The sequence below is a fragment of the Tasmannia lanceolata genome, unplaced genomic scaffold, assembly GCF_043159265.1.
Source record: "Tasmannia lanceolata isolate RefF3 unplaced genomic scaffold, GAP_Taslan_0.1 ptg000008l, whole genome shotgun sequence".
NCBI classification, from domain to species: domain Eukaryota; kingdom Viridiplantae; phylum Streptophyta; class Magnoliopsida; order Canellales; family Winteraceae; genus Tasmannia; species Tasmannia lanceolata.
Genome location: NW_027518685.1, coordinates 7,063,744 through 7,083,122, shown reverse-complemented (window position 1 = coordinate 7,083,122; position 19,379 = coordinate 7,063,744). Strand labels below are relative to the sequence as shown.

The 19,379-nt window shown below is 42.0% G+C and overlaps 2 protein-coding genes and 1 pseudogene across 2 annotated transcripts; 2 read left to right on the top strand and 1 right to left on the bottom strand.

Annotated features, from left to right (window-relative positions):
• Positions 1-728: 728 nt before the first annotated feature.
• LOC143884158 (malvidin galactosylase UGT88C3-like) lies at positions 729-6,750 on the top strand. The gene is made up of 2 exons (XM_077387581.1): positions 729-2,298; positions 6,372-6,750. The coding sequence occupies exon 1, from the start codon at positions 856-858 to the stop codon at positions 2,275-2,277; it is 1,422 nt and encodes a 473-aa protein (XP_077243696.1). The 5' UTR covers positions 729-855; the 3' UTR covers positions 2,278-2,298; positions 6,372-6,750.
• On the top strand, positions 2,275-5,665 carry LOC143884157 (anthocyanidin 3-O-glucosyltransferase 6-like; annotated as a pseudogene).
• Positions 6,751-10,512: 3,762 nt separating the features above from the next.
• LOC143884159 (squamosa promoter-binding-like protein 4) lies at positions 10,513-12,106 on the bottom strand. The gene is made up of 2 exons (XM_077387582.1): positions 11,641-12,106; positions 10,513-11,044 (listed from the first exon to the last, which is right to left on the bottom strand). The coding sequence occupies exons 1-2, from the start codon at positions 12,096-12,098 to the stop codon at positions 10,834-10,836; spliced, it is 669 nt and encodes a 222-aa protein (XP_077243697.1). The 5' UTR covers positions 12,099-12,106; the 3' UTR covers positions 10,513-10,833.
• Positions 12,107-19,379: the final 7,273 nt, after the last annotated feature.

The following is a 19,379-nucleotide window of genomic DNA, read 5'->3' as shown; positions in this document are numbered from 1 at the left end:
GGCGTGTATGAGCGTTTTGGGAACTGTAAGAACCTTTTGACTACTCTTTAAATATAATTATCGTGAAACCCAATCCCATTAAATATAAATTTGGTTGGTCGGGGTTGGAAATGTAGGTCAATAGTTATTTCAACTTTCGGTAAACTAGATTTGCTTGTCTTATTCAACCCTCAATTGGTCAATAGTTATTTCAAGTTTCAGCTTCTCTTATGATTTTTCCTTCTTTTTGGGGGGATTTGCTAGGAAATTTCGCAAAAAGCCATATCGCTGCTCACTGTGGTAACTTTTAGAAGATTGTCTCATTCAAGGAGTGTCTGTTCTCTCCCTCCAACAGTGGGCTGCGAAATGGCTTTCCGTGAAATTGCCTAGCAAATATCTTTTGAAAAATAATAATAAAATAATTTCCCTCATATTTAGCTTTCAATTTAAAATGGTAAACGACATCGGCACAACAACATTTTAATAATTCACAGACCTAAGCGTGTCTTGTCTTCTGGGAACTGTGATAACCTTTTGACTGCTCTTTAAATACTAAAAGACAAGCTGCCTTGTGAAAAAATCAAAACAGGAGTGCTTTTATAAATGGCATTGATATTTTCATTCCCTCTTACCCCAACAGAAATCCATTCCCCAACCACCACGCTTCGCGGGGCAACCCCAACAGAATGGTTGGTGGGGATTGGACGTGTAGGTCAGCAGTTGAGGCTTTATATCCCAAACAAGAGGTCGATCTCTGCCCAGCTTACCTATCAAAATAAATAAAAAAAAGAACAGAAAAGAAAAGGGTTTTTACACTAGATTCCTTAGACACAGGCCACATTAGCGATCTTCAAGCAAGGAAGAAGTGAAGGGAAAATGACGGTGACACTAGCTTTTCTGCCAGCATCCGAAATCGGCCACCTAGTTTCCATGGTGGAGTTAGCAAAACACCTTGTCCAACAAAACCCCTTCTCTATCACCTTCCTCTTGATTCGACCCCCCTTCCAATCCTCCGCCTCCTCCACCACCACCTCCTATATCGACTCCGTGGCCTCCTCCGGCCTTGACATCCACTTCGTCCACCTCCCTCACGTCGAACCCACTTCAAATCCTAGCCCAGAAGCCTTCTACATCAACTACATAAACAGCCATAAGCCCCACGTCAAACATGCCCTCACCCAACTCCTCTCCTCCTCTCCTTCTACCCCTATCGCTGCGCTAATCATGGACGGCTTTTGCCTCACCATGACCGACGTGGCCTCCGACCTCGGTATCCCTCCCTACCTCTACTTCACCTCTGGAGCCCTCATGCTCGCTCTTACGCTCTACCTTCCCACCCTCGATACTAAAATCTCCTGTGACTTCCAGGACTTTGAAGGACAAGTTGAGATCCCGGGATTTCAGCCATTACCACCTCTAGTCGTGCCTTCTCCTGTCTTGAATAAGAAATCCGATGGCTATACGTGCTTCGTTTCCCTTGCCCGAAAGATGGGCTTTACCAAGGGTATAATAATCAACACTTTTACAGAGCTAGAATCCACCGTGCTGGAGGCAATCAATGAGGGCCTATGCTTGCCTGATAATCCGACTCCACCCATCCACCCAGTCGGACCCTTGCTCGCTCTCGATCGTGAACCATCAGAAAACTCAAACCCCTGCATTGAATGGCTAAATAAGCAGCCTCCGGCGTCGGTGGTGTTCTTGTGCTTTGGGAGCAGGGGTGCCTTCCCAGAGCCGCAGGTGAAGGAGATAGCTTTTGGGCTAGAGCGAAGCGAGTGTAGATTTTTGTGGTCATTGCGGTTCCATTCAGGGGAAGGTGTTGGCAATGGCATGCCCACGGATGCCAATGTGGACGAGATTTTGCCGGAAGGGTTCTTGGATCGGACGGAAGAGAGGGGATTGGTATGGCCATCTTGGGTCCCACAAACAGCGATCTTGGCCCATCCTGCTGTGGGGGGTTTCCTTTCGCACTGTGGGTGGAACTCATGTCTTGAGAGCTTTTGGTACGGGGTGCCAATCCTGGCATGGCCTCTGGCTGCTGAGCAGAGGCTGAATGGGTTTCAGCTGGTGAAGGATTTGGGTTTGGCGGTGGAGCTGAGGTTGGATTATAAGGGAGGGGGCTTGGTTAGTGGAGAGGAGGTGGAGAGGGGAGTGAGGTGTTTGATGGGGGAGTGCGAGGAGCGGAGCAAGGTGAGGGAAAGGGCTAAAGAGATTTCAGAGGCGAGTCGTAAGGCTGTGGAAGAAGGGGGTTCTTCATTTGTTCATCTCAAACGTCTGATTGATCAACTCAACAAATAGTAGTAGTGTTCGCTGATTCAGGTTACTCCAATTCTCTCACAATACTCTCTAGTCACGTCAAAGTCTTACCTTAAGTAAGAACATTATGTTATGTTGTCTTCGTATCTAGTGAAAGCTCTTGGATTGTCTTGTTTCACGGGCCAAATATTTGAGCAACGGAATAACCCGTGCGGCGCCCCAACATGCACCGATGCTAGGGCAAGCCTTCAATCGTGCAAGGCTTTAAAGGCCCTACACGCCAACACCCTTTGATGCTTCGAATGAGCACACAACTCTAAGCTGTTCAACAGGCTACTTGGCTCAGATCTTGACATGCACTTCTAGATACCCACACTCATGATCAGCCTGCATCACGAGTACATCGAACATAAAGCCTTGGGCCCTAATGCAAACTCCATCGGGTACGAGGCATGACGATGCCACGCACCAATCCGCCAAGCGCTGGGGCTTGGTCATCCAAGGAGCAAGATGCCCCATGGACTGATCCGCAAGGTGTACACCTCGCGAGGGCAACCGAAGTCGCCCCGGCACGAACCAATGGAAGACCTAGAGAATGGCCTACCTACCAGACGTACCGTGGTGCAGAAGGGCAATAGTATAGGTAGCCCCCTGCACCGGTCCGTACGCGCAATGCATGTGGGAACCCAACCCAACATGCACTGTCTTTGGCCCCATCCTCAACCAAAGAAACTGGAGCATCCCTATGGATAGCTCGCAGTCCACACCCAAAGCTCCCTTAGGACACGCCTACGAGTTGAAGTATGATTTCCTACTGTGTGCAACAAATGCACAAGTAAGTCCTCTTGCAACCCATGAGCAAGCCACCAAGGCTCCTGCCCACACCTGCTGAGCCTAACGGGGGAGGAGTCAGCAAGTCACGGGGTCAACTCCTCTTATAGAGTTTGGCCAACCAACCAGCTTAGCGGCGAGTGGCGACCAAATGTGCTATAAACAACGCATTTCCAAGACGCAACGAGACAAGACGGGATGGATTTTAATACCGGTTGTGTCCTTAACTGTTTCCCCGTGACACTCCCCCACCTGATAACGTCGACGCCCTCGTCGACACTTAACGCTCTGTGAAGCTCAGTTCCACAATAACAATGACTTCTCAATCTTGAAAACAGCTGCCACTGGTACTTCGACAATCAGCGTATTCTGACTTGTACTGCATACCACACTGCCTCAAGTTCTGCCAATCACTGCACTATAGCTCTGCTGGAGTTATCTTCAACAACGATGGTTTTCCCAGACTCCATCAAACTAGGCGAAGGTTTTCTGACGGTGCCTACAAACGCTGTGGATGACGTGCCATCACTTTCGGCACGGAAGGTTTTGGCTCACCTACAACCGGGTAGCGTGTCATCACTTTCAGCACGGAAGGTTTTGGCTCACCTACAACAGGATAGCGTGCCATCACTTTCGGCACGGAAGGTTTTGGCTCACCACAACCGGATAGCGTGCCATCACTTTCGGCACAGAAGGTTTTGGCTCACCTACAACCGGATAACGTGCCATCACTTTCAGCACGGAAGGTTTTGGCTCACCTACAACCGGATAGTTTTGGCTCACCTACAACCGGATAGCGTGCCATCACTTTCGGCACGGAAGGTTTTGGCTCACCTACAACCGGGTAGCGTGTCATCACTTTCAGCACGGAAGGTTTTGGCTCACCTACAACCGGATGGCGTGCCATCACTTTCAGCACGGAAGGTTTTGGCTCACCTACAACAGGATAGCGTGCCATCACTTTCGGCACGGAAGGTTTTGGCTCACCACAACCGGATAGCGTGCCATCACTTTCGGCACAGAAGGTTTTGGCTCACCTACAACCGGATAACGTGCCATCACTTTCAGCACGGAAGGTTTTGGCTCACCTACAACCGGATAGCGTGCCATCACTTTCGGCACGGAAGGTTTTGGCTCACCTACAACCGGATGATGATGGTTCTGAGCACTCCACCAAACTCCATAAGGGCAGAGCGACCAAACTTGAATCCTTCCTTCAAGCAACTCTCAAGTTCCTCCTTAAGCCCAGAAGCCTTCTACTCCATCTACATAAACAGCCATAAGCCCCACATCAAACACTCCATCACCCAACTCCTCTCCCTCCACCCCTATCGCCGCCCTAACCATGAACGACGTGGGGTCTTAGCTCGGCACCCCTCCCTACCTCTACTTCACATCCGGAGCCCTTATGCTGGCTCTTATGCTCTACCTCCCCACTCTCGACTCCAAAATCCCTTGCGACTTCGTAGACTTTGAAGGACAAGCTGAGATCCCGGGATTTCAGCCATTACCACCCCTCGTCATGCGGCTCATGCCTTCTCCGGTCGTGAACAAGAAATTCGACAGCTATATGTGGTTCCTCAACCTTGCCAAAAAAGATGTGTTTCACAAAGGGCATAATTATCAACACCTTTATAGAGCTACAATCCACCGTGCTGGAGGCAATCAATGAGGGCCGATGCTTGCCTCACCATCCGACCCCACCCATTTACCCAGTCAGACCCTTGCTCGCTCTCAATGGTAATCCGTCATGGGAAAACCCCTGCATTGAGTGGCTAAACAAGTAGCCTCCGGCGTCGGTGGTGTTCTTGTGCTTTGGGAGCAAGGGTGCCTTCCCAGAGCCGCAGGTGAAGGAGATAGCTTTTGGGCTAGAGCGAAGCGAGTGTAGATTTTTGTGGTCGTTGCGGTTCCGTTCGGGGGAAGGTGTTGGCATGCCTGCGGATGCGAATCTGGACAAGATTTTCCCGGAAGGGTTCTTAGATCGGACAGAAGAGAGGTGATTGGTATGGCCGTCTTGATGTTGGCCCATCCTGCTGTGGGGGGCTTTGTTTCACACTGTGGGTGGAACTCATGTCTGGAGAGCTTGTGGTACGGGTTGCCAATCCTGTCCTGGCATCATGTCTGGAGAGCTGGTGAAAGAGATTTGGGTTTGGCAGTGGAACTGAGACTGGATTATAACGCGGGGGGGGGGGGGGGGGGGGGGGGGGGTTTGGTTAGTAGATGTTTGATGTGGGAGCGCGAGAAGCGGAGCAAGGTGAGGGAAAGGGCTAAAGAGATTTCAGAGGCAGAGTCATAAAGCAATTGAAGAAACGGGTTCTTCAGCGGCACATATGAAACGCCTCATTGACCAACTCAAGAAATTGGAGTAGTAGTGATAGCTCGTTCAGGAAGTTTGTTGTTTATAGGGGTGTAAACGAGCCGAGCCGAGCTCGGCTCAGGCTTGAACCATGCTCGGCCAGGCTCGCGAGCTTTATCGAGCTCGAATTATATTAATTTCACACCCCTCATCTTTCCTGGACAGCCCTATCTAGTGTTTTTTTACTACTCTTTTTACACTACGGGGGGTGGTCCAAGTAACAAATGGGGTTCCAAAAAAGAAGTGACATATTTTGCCTCCCCCTTTCACTCCGTAGACAACCCTTTTAGTGTATATATTAATATATAATATATATATATATATTTAAATATATTAAATTCTTAACGAGCCGAGCCGAGCCTGGCCTGGCCTAACTCTGGCTCGGCTCCTTAAGCTTAAAGAGCCTGGCCAGCCGGCTCGGCTCGGCTCGTTAAGGATTCGAGCCAAGCTCGAGCGAGCCCGAGCCAAAATTGACACCCTTAGTTGTTTATTATCAAGTTACTATACGGGTACTTCATTTTCCTTGGTATAGAGAAAATGAGTTAAGAGTCGCGAAGTCACTACCTACATCCTTTTGGCTAAGACTCCGCTTAGCGAAGGATACGTAATAATATACACCCCATGGGTGTTGCACTTGCACCCTCCATATGAAGCTTGCAAAAATGCAAATAACAAAATCTAGATGACAGAAATGTAAAACCTAGATAGGAATATAAATCCCATCTATGAATGTAAACAACAGAAAATTGTAAATCAAAACAAAAACACATTGGTGGCCAATAGATTCTAAATTCAGCCTCGGTAAGGGAGAGTATTTTGGTCATTATGTGATAGTAGTATTTTAGGATTTTTCTTTTTCTTTTATTTCTTTTTTCATTTTTAGGATTTTATTCTTTTTTTTTTCATTTTTCTAATTTCTTTCCATTTTCTTATGTTCCCATGAGATTAGGGTATTTTAGCCATCTTACATGAGAGGGGAAGGAGTTGCATTATTAGAACTTTGAAGTTCTACCTGATTAAGAAGGATTCTCAGTTGGGTGCTTTTTACTTTCGAAAATGACTCAGTTGGGTGTTCTAACAAGAGAATGGGAATTTGGGCCGGAGTTCCTGAGAACGACTAACTGGGACCGGCAGCCTAGCACCAAGGACCAATTCAATGGCACGAATGCACGAGTGCCATCACCAATGAAGCAACTAGAATTCTTCTTTGATCTCTTTGGAAGTCATGTCATCCTTCTGATTGAATTTGCCTTTTTCCTTCTTTTTGGGATCCTTGTCTTAGGATTTTCCTTCTCCATCTCTGCTTGAAGGATTAGGTTGTCTCTTACAATCAATGAACATCTACTACAGTTATGGTTGCAGGGCAAGTCTTTGACACCTTGTCTACGCATCTCCACTTGAGTACATACATGGAGTCCCGTCATGAAATTGAACAATGTGTTGTCCTCTTCCAACATATTCTTAACGCCAATCATCAGAGAGAACTGCTTGACATATTCTCCCACCATTCCAATGTTTTTGAGCCTTCTCAAAGATTCACGGAACAAATCTTTCAACTCCTTCACAAGTTCATTCCTCGTAGTGATCAGAGGGTGACTCTCATCCTTAGAATATGTGTGCTACAATAATTTCGCAGCACCCCGAAGGTACATGCTGGTGAGATCTCCTTTATCAACTTCAAAGGCATGGACGACCTTGAAGTAGCGATTGACATCTCACAATAAGTGATGCGGGATAGCAACAACTAGGAGAAGTCTTAGTTAAAACTAAAATGCAGTCCTATGTGAGGTTTCTAAGGACTTTGGAATGACACTAGAAGTGTTTCCTATGTATCACCTATGGGATTTTCATGATTGCAGCACATTATGACACGATTAAGCATGCTTAAATAATAAAGAAAAGTAAACTTACACAAGCAAATAATCAAACAAAGCATTTGCAATTTTAACACACTTTAGCAAAACTGAGAGCACCAAGGAAGGTTCAAAGTTAAACGAAAACATGAGCCTTCGTTGCTGTGCCAAATGTGCAATTCCAATAAAGGGGAAAAAGAAACATTGTAAAGAAAGTTTCCCTTCATGGTGATTTTAGAAAGTAGGTATTTAACTGATAAAACAAATTGAGGGCAGAAACTGATTACATGTAGGAGGAAGTGAAGGAGGCTATGGCAGTGATGGCAGGGACATTGTGAGGATGGTGAAGGACAAGCTGTTATTTTTAAAAAGGTGTTTTGCAAACTCCCACCAACCCCCCCCCCCCCCCCCCCCCCCCCCTGCAAGGAGGCCTTCTTCGCCCTCCATCTAAGCTGCGCAGGAAAGACCGTAGAAAATGAGGGATGAGAGAGAGAGAGAGAGAGAGAGAGAGAGAGAGAGGTTTTCCTTCAACCTTGTGAAATCCATTTGAGGTTTTGTGCCTGTCTGTGTCTATAACTATATGTATATTACCCAGGAAAGATTGTGGGTGAAGTGAAATAATGAAGATGAAAAGTTCAAAGGTGGGTTAGATAATGTTTTCATAGAGAAATCTTATCACAATACTTTGGACAGGTCGGGGCAAATGAAGTTAATAGGCAGATCACATGATCCATTTATGGGAATTAGAATGTTCAACCAGTGGCCTCACTATAGATAAGCATGGATTAATCAACCAATCTCAACCTACCAAGCCGTGGAACCAAGGATAATTCTAACCTCGGCATCAGCAGCCATCTTGTATACTGACTCGATGAATGAGAGAAGTGGAAGTAAGGGTATTCAAGATGGAGAGTGATAAGTGAGATGAGTTAAGTGTGTTGAGACTCAATGAAGGAAAGAGATGGGACGAAGACAACGAAAAAATTCACGTTTGTAGAGGAAGTTTTGCTTCAGGCTTATGAGGTTCCCCTAACAAAAGAAGGAAATGTCATTAGTGTAGTTAGTGAGTCAACTAGGATTTTCTTTGGCTGTGAAACTTGCTTTAGGTGCAAAAAACTTCACCTTCAGTTAGCCAAGGGAATTTACCTAGGAGTAAAAATGAAAAAATAGATATTTTTCCTTCCTTTCTTTTCACAAGCTACAGTCATGCATCAGCAAGCCGTCTACATCCTCCAGAATCATCCAGTAGTTGATTCTTGATAGTAGAACATATACACAAGGACACCATTAAAAAAACAAACATATACATAAGGATAAGACCTTTCTGTCTTCGTATGAGCAATGTTATCAGTGATTACCCAAGGAACTGACAGAGGCGAACGGTACAGCCATAAGCAAGGATGTAACCTAAAAACTAGATCAACAAAAAAGACCACATCAAGAAGGCACACGTTTTGGACTTCTCAATTACAAAAGGATGCATGAATAAATGGAAGATCAACGCAATGAAAAGGGAGAAGATTGAAAAGAAAGGTAGGGGGAGGAACTGTCTGCATTGATATGTCCTCTTTTTAAATAGTTACTGTTAGGGGGGAATCAGTACTGGCCAAACTGGTTGGTAGACCGAAAAGTCAAATATTGGGGAGTAACGGTTAATTTAGGGGAGGTAATATCAGCCCCTATCTGTGTGAGTATGCACTTTATTAACGTCGAAGTTCAAGTTTCCATAAATACAGCTCTGGTTCCTTCAAGTTTTGGCTTCAAATGAGATTACTCCCATGTATTGTACTGCTGAGAAGCCTCCATGTAGCACAACCTAACGTAATACATATGATCGGCAAGGATTTTTCTCTGTTTCAATCTGAAGACCCATCTTGAGGAAGCTACAACTTTGTAAGGAGGTACCGGCTTCTCATCCATGCATGTGGAAACAAAATGATAAGAAACAGTGACAAACTTATTTTCATAATAAATAATGCTGTTTCTAATGCATTATCTTTCTAATGCATTATCAAACACATCTGTATACATCAATTTTCAACTTATGTATACATTTCTTCTTAAGAAAAAAATACATCCTTTTCCATCAAGTATGCTTAGCATGTAGTGTGTACAGCACAGACGGGATATAAACCTGGTGCAATGACAATTTAGGGTACTGTTGTTGCCAATTCTTGATCAGTAGAAATGGATTAGCTCTTTCCTTAAAGATAGCTAGTAGTATAAAATTGGTACGAGGAATGGGCTTAAATTAAGCAAAAACATGTGCCTCAAAGGGAGACAAAAACACTCATGAGTGACATAACTTTTAGAGCACTAAATATATTTCCAACATAGTTGTAAGTGGAATTGAAATAGATGGTGCTTGACTGCTATGAGAAAGAATATTCTTGGATGGAAGGAATGGAGTGAGAGTTCGATGCAAGATAAAAAGAAGCTAATCACCTCACCTAACATTATTGAAGAGATAAAAAGGTTGATTAATCACCTCACCTAACAAAAGTTTGATGCAAGATAAAAAGAAGCAAATCACCTCACCTATAACAAAGGAAAAGATAGAAAGTTGATTAATCACCTCACCTAACATAATGGAAAAGATAAAAAGGTTGACTGTGGTGCGGTAGTGCATGTATAATCTATAAAAGGAATTCGCAGTCCATTACATATCTAAAATAAATGGAGCAAAGTTGGACTGAAGTTCCATTACTCAATATCACAAGCTTCAACAGAGTAAAGCTTTCATCCTCTTTATCCTAAAACTACTAATCCAAAAATTAATAACTGCAATACTGTTCTGAGATAACTGAAACAGTACGCAAAATAATAGCCAACAAAAGAGCAATTAAATTTATTTATTTTTTGTTTTGAATAATACAAGAGACCAATAAACCTGATTAGAATGATGGAACAGACAAAATTTGTGAAATTCAATCTATGGAGTTGACACTGATAGTGGGAAAATCTTCAAAGACAAAACGGTAAGCAGGATCTATGCTATCCATCTGCATACCTTTCATCATCAGGAACAACATATCCACCAATTTCTACGTTCACTCAATAAAATCAGAGAAGAGAGAAGAGAGCATCTAGTGAAATACAGCAGTAAAAAATAAGTACTTTATATACCTGGGATCATATCATTCAATTCAAATATTGCAATATTCCTTGAAGTTAATATTAAACAAGTTCAATCTGCTTAACTTATGTCGCGATAAAAATAGATAATGAAAAAGAAAAGAAAAGAAAATACCATAGTTCATGGTAATCTTTCAATGGCACACAGTTTCCAACAGGTTTTAAGATTTAATACATGAGGAAAAAAAACCAAAATACACTGAAAAAGTACCTAAAACACAATTCTTGAAAAAATTAGCCCACATACAATCTATGACTACTGCGACAGGTAGCAATTCCCTGCTGCTAAGTTTGACAGACAATTAAGATACAAACACTTCAAATTACATTGAGGCATCAAGAACACCATGCCAATAGTAGGATAAAAGAAGCCACTAGATGACAGAAGAGAGAGAGCATGCTTGAATCGAAATCAGTAAGATCTTATCTGATCTGGAAATGTTTGTAACTGGAATTCCCCGGAGGCGATATCTGAATCCTCCCACTCTGATCAGCCTGCCTACAGTGATTCTCCTTGCGGCCCGAGCCTTCCGCTTGAGATTCCGAAGAACTCTTCCTTCGCCGCTCGTTGTGTCCTGCCAAACGCCTTCTGCAACTCCTCTTCGCTTCGTCGAATTCCGTCAATTCATGGAACCTTGACACGAAATACAATGAAAACAAAGCTCTAATTGAGGAAATTGGTTGGAAAACAAATGTTATTTCCTCAAGATTGTGAATTAACGGAGGTTCTAAAAATGAAAAATCAGGTTAAGTTGGAGAAGATTTTGGTTTATTTAGGGTTTTATCAAATTGGAGGGGAATTGGGAAAGATTTTGGTTTATTTAGGGTTATACCTGCTGCATTGCTCGCAGAAACGGAAAGTTAGGTTAAATTGGAGGGGAATCGGGGAAGATTTTCGCTTATTTAGGGTTTTGTTAAATTGGGGGGGAATTACGGAAGATTTTGGTTTATTTAGGGTTTTACCTGCTGCATTCCTGGAAGAAACGGAAAGTTAGGTTAAAATTGGAGGGGAATTGGGGAAGATTTTTGCTTATTTAGGGTTTTATTAAATTGGAGTTGAATTGGGGAAGATTTTGGTTTATTTAGGGTTTTACCTGCTACATTCCTGTCAGAAACGGAAAGTTAGGTTAAATTGGAGGGGAATTGGGGAAGATTTTGGCTTACTTAGGATTTTATTAAATTGGAGGGGAATTAGGGAAAATTTTAAATTTTTTTTTTTTAGGGTTTTACCTGCTGCATTGCTGGCAGAAACGTTGACGGAGGCCGGAGACAACAACGACAGCAGATTTCGAGTGGTGCTCGCAGACCTTGTGTCGGCGGTGGTAACGCTTTGCGTCGGTGAGATCGGCCGCGCATTTATCGGCCTGACACGACGGAGAAGAGAGGTGACCATGGCTGCTGTTTCCTCCACCGTTCGATCCTTTACGAGAAACGGACACGATTCTCTTCCTCTTCTCATCTTCTTCTTCTTCTTCTTCTTCAGCTTCATCTTCCATCGCCTCTTTCGCCTTCTCTTTCACCTCCTCAGTTCTCTCCATGAGGGCGAAATTGGAGAGAAAGAAGAGAAACAGTAGGTAGAGAAATAAAAAATAAAAAAAGGCACGGTAGAAAATCTGAAGGAAAGATGAAAAGAGAAGAGGAGAACGTGTGAGGACCACAAGAAACTCCATTCTCTCTTTTTCCCCCATCCAGTACAGAGAAAAGAGAAGGGACGGTAACAAACTAACCACTACAAAACTACTGCTACAGAAACTAAGACGATCAGTGAGATCTAATCATAACCGTCCAAATCCAAACCCAAACGTCTTTCTTTCTCCATCGCACGAACCGGTTTGAGAGCGACTATTGTGACTTTTTATGGTACACTTTAATGGCTTTTCTCAGGCGTGAAGCATTTTCTCCGCCAATCCATTGAATGATTGACGCGTGTCTTCTTCAAGGACGGTACACGTCACCCGCTTAGTTGATACCTTTGTACGCTTTTATTTTTGTTGTTTACGTGGACCACTTAAATAGTTCGCAGGATTTTCCCAAACTCTACCTCGCTACACTTCTATTATTAATGTGTAAGGTGAGGTGGGGACCATAGGTGGATGCTTCAACAAACAAGAGTGGGCCCGCCGTACTATAGTGGTCCTGGAGGCTGGAGCTACCTGTGAGAATGGGACCCTCCTGTTTAAGTGGTCCTATTGTTGATACACGTTTTGGTCCATTTTGATGTTTCCTTGGCTTCTAAATCACAATGTTACCTTATTAGCTCATTGACAATGTTATATTATTGTGACTCAAAACTTGGTGATTATTAACCTGCATGAAATACATGTAGTTCAGGGCATATTAAGCAAGCACGAAAAATATATTCCATGGAATATTTGTAGGGGCAGCTGTGAGACAGTGAGAGATGGGAAGGAGACAGAGACTTGAGAGAGTGGTGGCTGTGAGGGGAACATGAAAAATTGAAAACCTCCTAGGAAAATAAGATTTTAACAAAAAAGGGCAGGGATAAATCGACTCCCCAAATGGATAAATCGACTCCCCATGTGCTATATCTCTCTCCTCTCTCTCTCTTTCTCCCTCTAACCTAGAGGATAGAGAAAGACACATGGGGAGTCGATTTATCAATTTGGGGAGTAGATTTATCACTCCCAAAAAAAAAGGCCTAATTTTAAGTAGTTTACTTCTTCTCACCATTTTTTAAGCATTTCTTATGCTCTTTCCACTACTGCGCCCCAAGTCGCTCCCTCTACGTGTTTCTCCGCCCATCTCTCACAATTAGGCCCACCAATATTCCATTGAATAACCTTTTTTTGATTGCCAAACATTACCTTAGGGAAATGATTTCAACACAACCATGTTTTGATACAAGACACTCATGTTTCTTGTCTTTTAGTATTTAAAGAGCTGTAAAAGGGCTTTTACGGTTCCCAAGAAGCACTTACATGACAATTAAACTCTAAAAGACAAGATACATGAGCGCGTGTATCAAAACATAGTTGTGCTGAAATCATTTCCCTTACCTTAATGCCCCGATTTCAGCTTCTCACTTTTCCTAATTGCCAAACATGTCCTGACCACATAAACAGTCGAAGATGACGATTAAAACAAAGGATGGCCCAAAATTTACTTTCAACAAAAGATCGCGGGTCACATTGTCAAATGTCATTGTTTCAATGGTGGATGGAGATTAGGGCAAATCCACCAATTATAGTGGTGGGTGGGCTCGTTTCCATTAATATCCTTATCCAGTTTGACGTCTCAAAATTGAAAGACAAAGACTATGCAGAAAGGCACTTTTGCAGTCATTGATAGAAGGCAATTTATGGCTTCTAAGTGGCACATTGCCTTCTTTTATGTGAGAACCTTAAACGAGATGACCCTTCCTCTCTTTTTTTGTAGAACCTTAAACGAGACATTTTGATGGATCAAGGGGCAAGGGCCTAGCATCATCAGATCAAGGTGTTCTCCACGGCATTTGTTTGGACTTGTAGTGGTGGTTGGGATCAATGAATATGATCATGCAACCAAGGCAAAAGTAAGATCTAATATCTTTTTAAAAGGGAGACTCCCTAGGGACCATCGCAGAAGGCATTTCAAGGGCGATGTTGCATGAGAGAGAAGCCCCATAGGCTTATAAATAAGACAAAATCTGTTGAAAAGTGAGCCTATGCGGCGCGAAATCCCTTTTTGTGATGGTCCCTAGCAAATCCCCTTAAAAGGAGCAGAAAATTGACCAATAGTTGTTTTTTGGGACTCACAATTGGTTGTCATACTAAAACCAACACAGCCAAAGGGATGCTTTCTATTTTGATAATGACACTCCTCTTCTTAATGTATACGGGAAGACCTTCCCGCAACTGGACGCGACTATCTATTAATAGAGGATGATGGATATTGGTACACCCTTGTTTTGATAATGACACTTCTCTTCTTATTTTCACTTTGTTTAGGTAGATGATATTTTTACCCCCTGCGGTATGCATGCGCCCACTTATAACGTGATTTGACGCACTGCAGGGGGTGAAAATATCATCGCCCGGGCTACTAATAGTCTTCTACTAGTAAAGGGCTGATCGTAGCAGCTAGTTATCAATGTTTATGATGAAACGAAAAAAAAAATGACCACTACCATTGTGGTCTTGATTGCCCATATATGTCCCCTTATGACCCTACGCTCGATCGTCACCGCTGATCCAGAGTGTCATGTTGGCCTAATCGTTCACATACGAACCCTACGATGGCACAGAATATCAACGGTTTAGATCAGTGATGCGTGTCAAGGTGATCCACCATCGATATCTAAATCCCACGTTCCTAATTACTTTTTATTGGGATTTGAGAAGTAAAAAAGTTCAGAGAAGACGGATGGCATTTCCTCCTTTCCTTGGATACCAATCATATTACGGAATGACACACGTGTGGCAGCTTTTACGTTGTGATGTGGACAACACTTTCTCGTGGGAGTTCGTTGTGTAATTGGCGTACGTTCAAGGGGGCCCACCTGGATGAAAATCAAGCACAGATGAATATGATGCCATGTGGTTGGGTCCGGCCTATGACATTAATTAATTGGGTGTCTGAAAAAGAGGCAACCTTTGTTATCATATGACGTGGCAGTTTCTGGTACCATATACAGAGGTGTTTAAAGCTTTCAAATACAGTTCGACATCCATTTAGTGGGGTCAGTGTTTAATGGATTGGACATTAATCAAAAAGAAGTTCAGGAAAACGGTATCGCGACTCGAGAGAGCGATTCCTGCACACTTGTTTAGATAAGTTATCTACACACTAGCGTAAAATACAGTGGGGGCCCACATTGTTTGGGTGATCCAAACCATTCATTTAAAGGCCCTCACATAAATAGGGCGACCACAAAAAATCAGATCCATAGGATGATGACAACCCTACGTTTTGTGAAGGTAAAATGGACGTCTTTAAACCTTCACAAATTAGTCCATTTTTTGCCTCCACAATTTGAATGGTTTGGAATATCCTACGGATCTGATTTTTTGTGAACACCCTATCTATGCGAGGGCCTTTAAAATGAATGGTTTGGATCACCCAAATAATGTGGGCCCCCATTGTATTTTAAGCAAGTGTGTAGATAACTTATCTACACAAGTGTGTAGGAACCGTTTTCTCATCTGCACTCCCATGTTTTGATAATAATCAATATACAACTGAAGGATGAAGAGGACCGGATAAGGAATAACTTAATGAAAGCACTGATCACTTGTTCTTCCAATGCTCATTCTCAGCCTGGATATGGAGATCCGTGCTTTGGAGATTCTCCATCCGTCGAAAACCCTTTAAATCCCTGAAAGATGAAGAGGACTGGATAAGGAATAACTTCAAAGGTAAGCTGCAAACTACAAGCTGCTACCGCTCTCAGAATTGCTTTCAGTGTAGCCATTTACCATATATGGCTTGAAAAGAATTCTCGAATTCAAGAATTGAAATCCACTCACAAGCAGAGTATTCTCTCTTATATTCTCTTCTCCATTAGAACCAGATGTATCCACCTCCATCTTGATGAAACTCCATCTTTCAGAGGGAAATGCCTAGCTAGTAATCTTCACCTCTCCTGTTTCAATGCCACAAAACCAGCTAAGTTCTGTTCTTGGGTCCCTCCAGCCACCCACATTGCTAAGCTTAACACAGACGCATCTCTTTCTGATGATGAGGGAGGTTTAGGAGGATTAATTAGAGAAGGCTCCGATAAGATTACAACTGCTTTCTCCATTAATTCTGATCCTAGTCCCATCCATGGTTTTAAATTTCGACCAACATCCGAAATTACCGACACCGAAATCAATAAAACCTGAAACGGTGTTTTATTTCGGCCAAAATTTCGGTTTTTCCGAAATTTGACCCAAAAATCTGTTTTTTTTTAATTAATTTAATATTTCACCAAAATTTTGACCGAAATTTAATATTGAATAAAATATTAGTTTCGAATTTTGTGCCAGATTTCGACCGAAATTTCAAATTTTCGAAATTTCAGGGTCCGAAACTGGTACTGAAACTGAAATTTTAAACCATGGTCTCATCCAGGAACTTGAGTTAGAAGCCATACATTATGGTTTAAAGCTTGTCATAACTCACAACCTGCATAGTGTGTGGATTGAATCTGATTCCCTGTTAGCGGTCGATATCATTAATGGCAAATCAGAGTGCCCTTATAAAAAGTTGCAGACTCTCTACAACATTCAATCCCTGTTATCCACTATGGAGCACTGGGAAGTTTCACATGTTTGGAGAGAAGCCAACCGTGGTGCTGACTTCCTTTCCAAGATAGATTGCCCGGTCAAGGGGGAGAATATTCATGTGCATCTTCTTCCTAAACACCTCCTTGACATTGCTGTGGAAGATTCCCTAGGAGTCATTTACCCTCGAAAATAATGTTGTGGCTCTCCTGTTTCATTGTGTACTTGCTGCCTAGCTTGTTCTCCTCTTCTGAGGTAGTCAGGCTCATAGACCACAATGTTAGCTATTATTTTGCTGCTCTTTTGATTTATTGGCTTTTGTATTGCTGGAGCTTGTTCCCTTTTTGCTAGCCTTTGAGCCTCCTTAACTCTTGTACATTTCCTTATTTTAATGCATCTGGTCGGGGTCTTGCCTAACCCCAATTACTTATATATATATATATATATATGAGGAAATGGTTTGTGTGCAGCTGCATAGATAGCTTATCTGTGCATGGCTGCCACAAACCATGGGGGGCCACATTTTTGGAGGGATCTAAAGTATACATTTAGAAGCCCCTTCCATGGATAGGGTGTGTACCAAAAATCAGCCCTATAGGATCATCCTAACCCTGCCATTTGTGGAGGGAAAAAATGGGCAGAAACAGTGTCTGCCCATTTTCCCCTCCAATTATTGGGTTATGATGATCCTATTGGGCTGATTTTTGGTACACACCCTATCCATGGAAGGGCCTTCCAAACGACTGCTTTGGATCCCTCCAAAAATGTGGCCCCCCATGGTTTGTGGCAGCCATGCACAGATAAGCTATACGTGCAGCTGCACACAAACCATTTCCTCTCTCTCTCTCTCTCTCTCTCTCTCTCTATATATATATATATATATATATATATATATATATATATATATATATATATATATATATATATTATAGCAGAAGAGAAATTAGAGATTTTTTTGAATATTTCCAAAATTCTGTGAGATTTACACGTCCATGTTTCATTTATTTACCATCTAGCCCTTGAATCCTTTGAATCTTATAGTTCATCCATATTACAGTCAAGGGTAAAATGGTCTATTCCTGAATCTCCTTTTTTCCCACCTCCCACCTACTACAGATATTATCCAATTCAGGCATAGATATTCACGTCCCACCTGCTACAGATATTTTCCCACCTACTTACAGATATCAGCATTAGTATTTACATTTTCTGCAATCTGTCTCTCTCTTCCAGCTGAAACCACGCCTCCCTAAACCCTATCTCTGTCTCTCTCTCTCATGAACCTTACACAGGAGATGGGCGTTGGATTTCTGCTCCTTGGTAAGGCACCCAAACGGTATTTCACTAAGGCCCTGTTTGGATTGCAAGAAAAAAATGTCTGATGGAAAAAAATTTCGTGTTTTTTTATATTTCAACGATTAGAGTGAAATGATATGATTATGGTTGATTTGTAAGCCTCTTTAAATAAAATTTCATTAGGGTTGCTTGCAATTATCTTTTACATGCGTAGAAAAGGAGCGGAATTTATGGCCAAAAGATTTTTCCTTTCCAAACTTTTCCACAAAAGCTTATTTTCGTTTTTAGTTTTATGTTTTTTTTTTCATTTTTTCTATATTTTATGGCCAATTGGTATGTACACTTCATATATTTTCATCTGTTTCTATTCTTCTTCTTTTTTGTTATATCATTATATCAGAGAGCTTTTTCAGTTTTTTTCTTTTTAGTGTCTTCGGAAGTTTTACCCCATCTTCCCGAAGTTTTTCAATGTTCTTTGAGGATCTTTGAGTTCTAAAATTTTAATGTCTTATCAAGTTCTGCCCCATTTTCGTTCAATGTTCTGTGAGGATCTTTGAGTTCTAGAAATAAATGTTTATGGTTGCCAATTTACCAATTTGCATTGAAAATAAATCCCATTTTCTTATATTCAGGTGTTTTCTCTGTTTTCCTTTAGTGTTCACATTTCAGCTTTTGTAATGGTAATCAGTTTTGTATATATCTTATGGAATAAAATCTCTAGAACATTTTATTCATATGGAATAAAATCTCTAGATCATTTTATGATCCAACTTTCCAGTTTGTTAGCAAATACCCTTACTTATATTTTGATTTTTTTTTTCGCAAATGGTAACAAGAATATAGGGGAATTTTGGATTCATGAAAGCGTGGATTAGCTTCCCACTGATTTGGTTGGTTACATTACTGAGTTATCTAGGTTGTCAATGAACTAGGGGATTTTTTGGTGTTTCCTTCTCTGGCTAAATCTCTCATTACCTTCCTAAGGTTAAAAAAATGCATTTTCAAAACTGATTATGAGTACATAACTGATAATTGGATTCAGTTCTTATTTAAGCTAAACTTTTTTTCATTTTCCTCTAGATAACTTTGATCTTTACAAGAACACAATATTAACGTAATGCATATGCCATGAGACACTTCCATTTCATGCCTCTTTGTTGTGTATCATGTGACACTCACCATCAATGCTTGACCTATGTTTTTTAAGTTTTTTTTTTCAAATCCTCTATCTCAATCCAATAAGTGTTATTGGAACTAAGTGTTTCTTTTACATACGAATTAGTTTCTATATCTATGTAATCCCAAGTTTGGAGTTGAAATACAAATATTTTTCATGTTTTATAGATTGGAGGTCATTGTTGTGAACTTGCCATCAATGCTTCATCATGTTCTTCAGGGGATTTCGAGATCCTCTATCTCAATCCAGAAGAACTTTCATCAGTTTAATTGGCACAATTGGACTTGCTCTGT

Excerpts from the sequence above, each read along its gene's own strand:
- LOC143884158 (XM_077387581.1), top strand. The coding sequence starts at position 856 with ATGACGGTGACACTAGCTTTTCTGCCAGCATCCGAAATCGGCCACCTA.
- LOC143884159 (XM_077387582.1), bottom strand. The coding sequence starts at position 12,098 with ATGGGGGAAAAAGAGAGAATGGAGTTTCTTGTGGTCCTCACACGTTCT. Across the intron at positions 11,045-11,640 it reads TTCTGCCAGCAATGCAGCAG|GTTCCATGAATTGACGGAAT; the intron begins GTAAAACCCTAA and ends TTTCGTGTCAAG.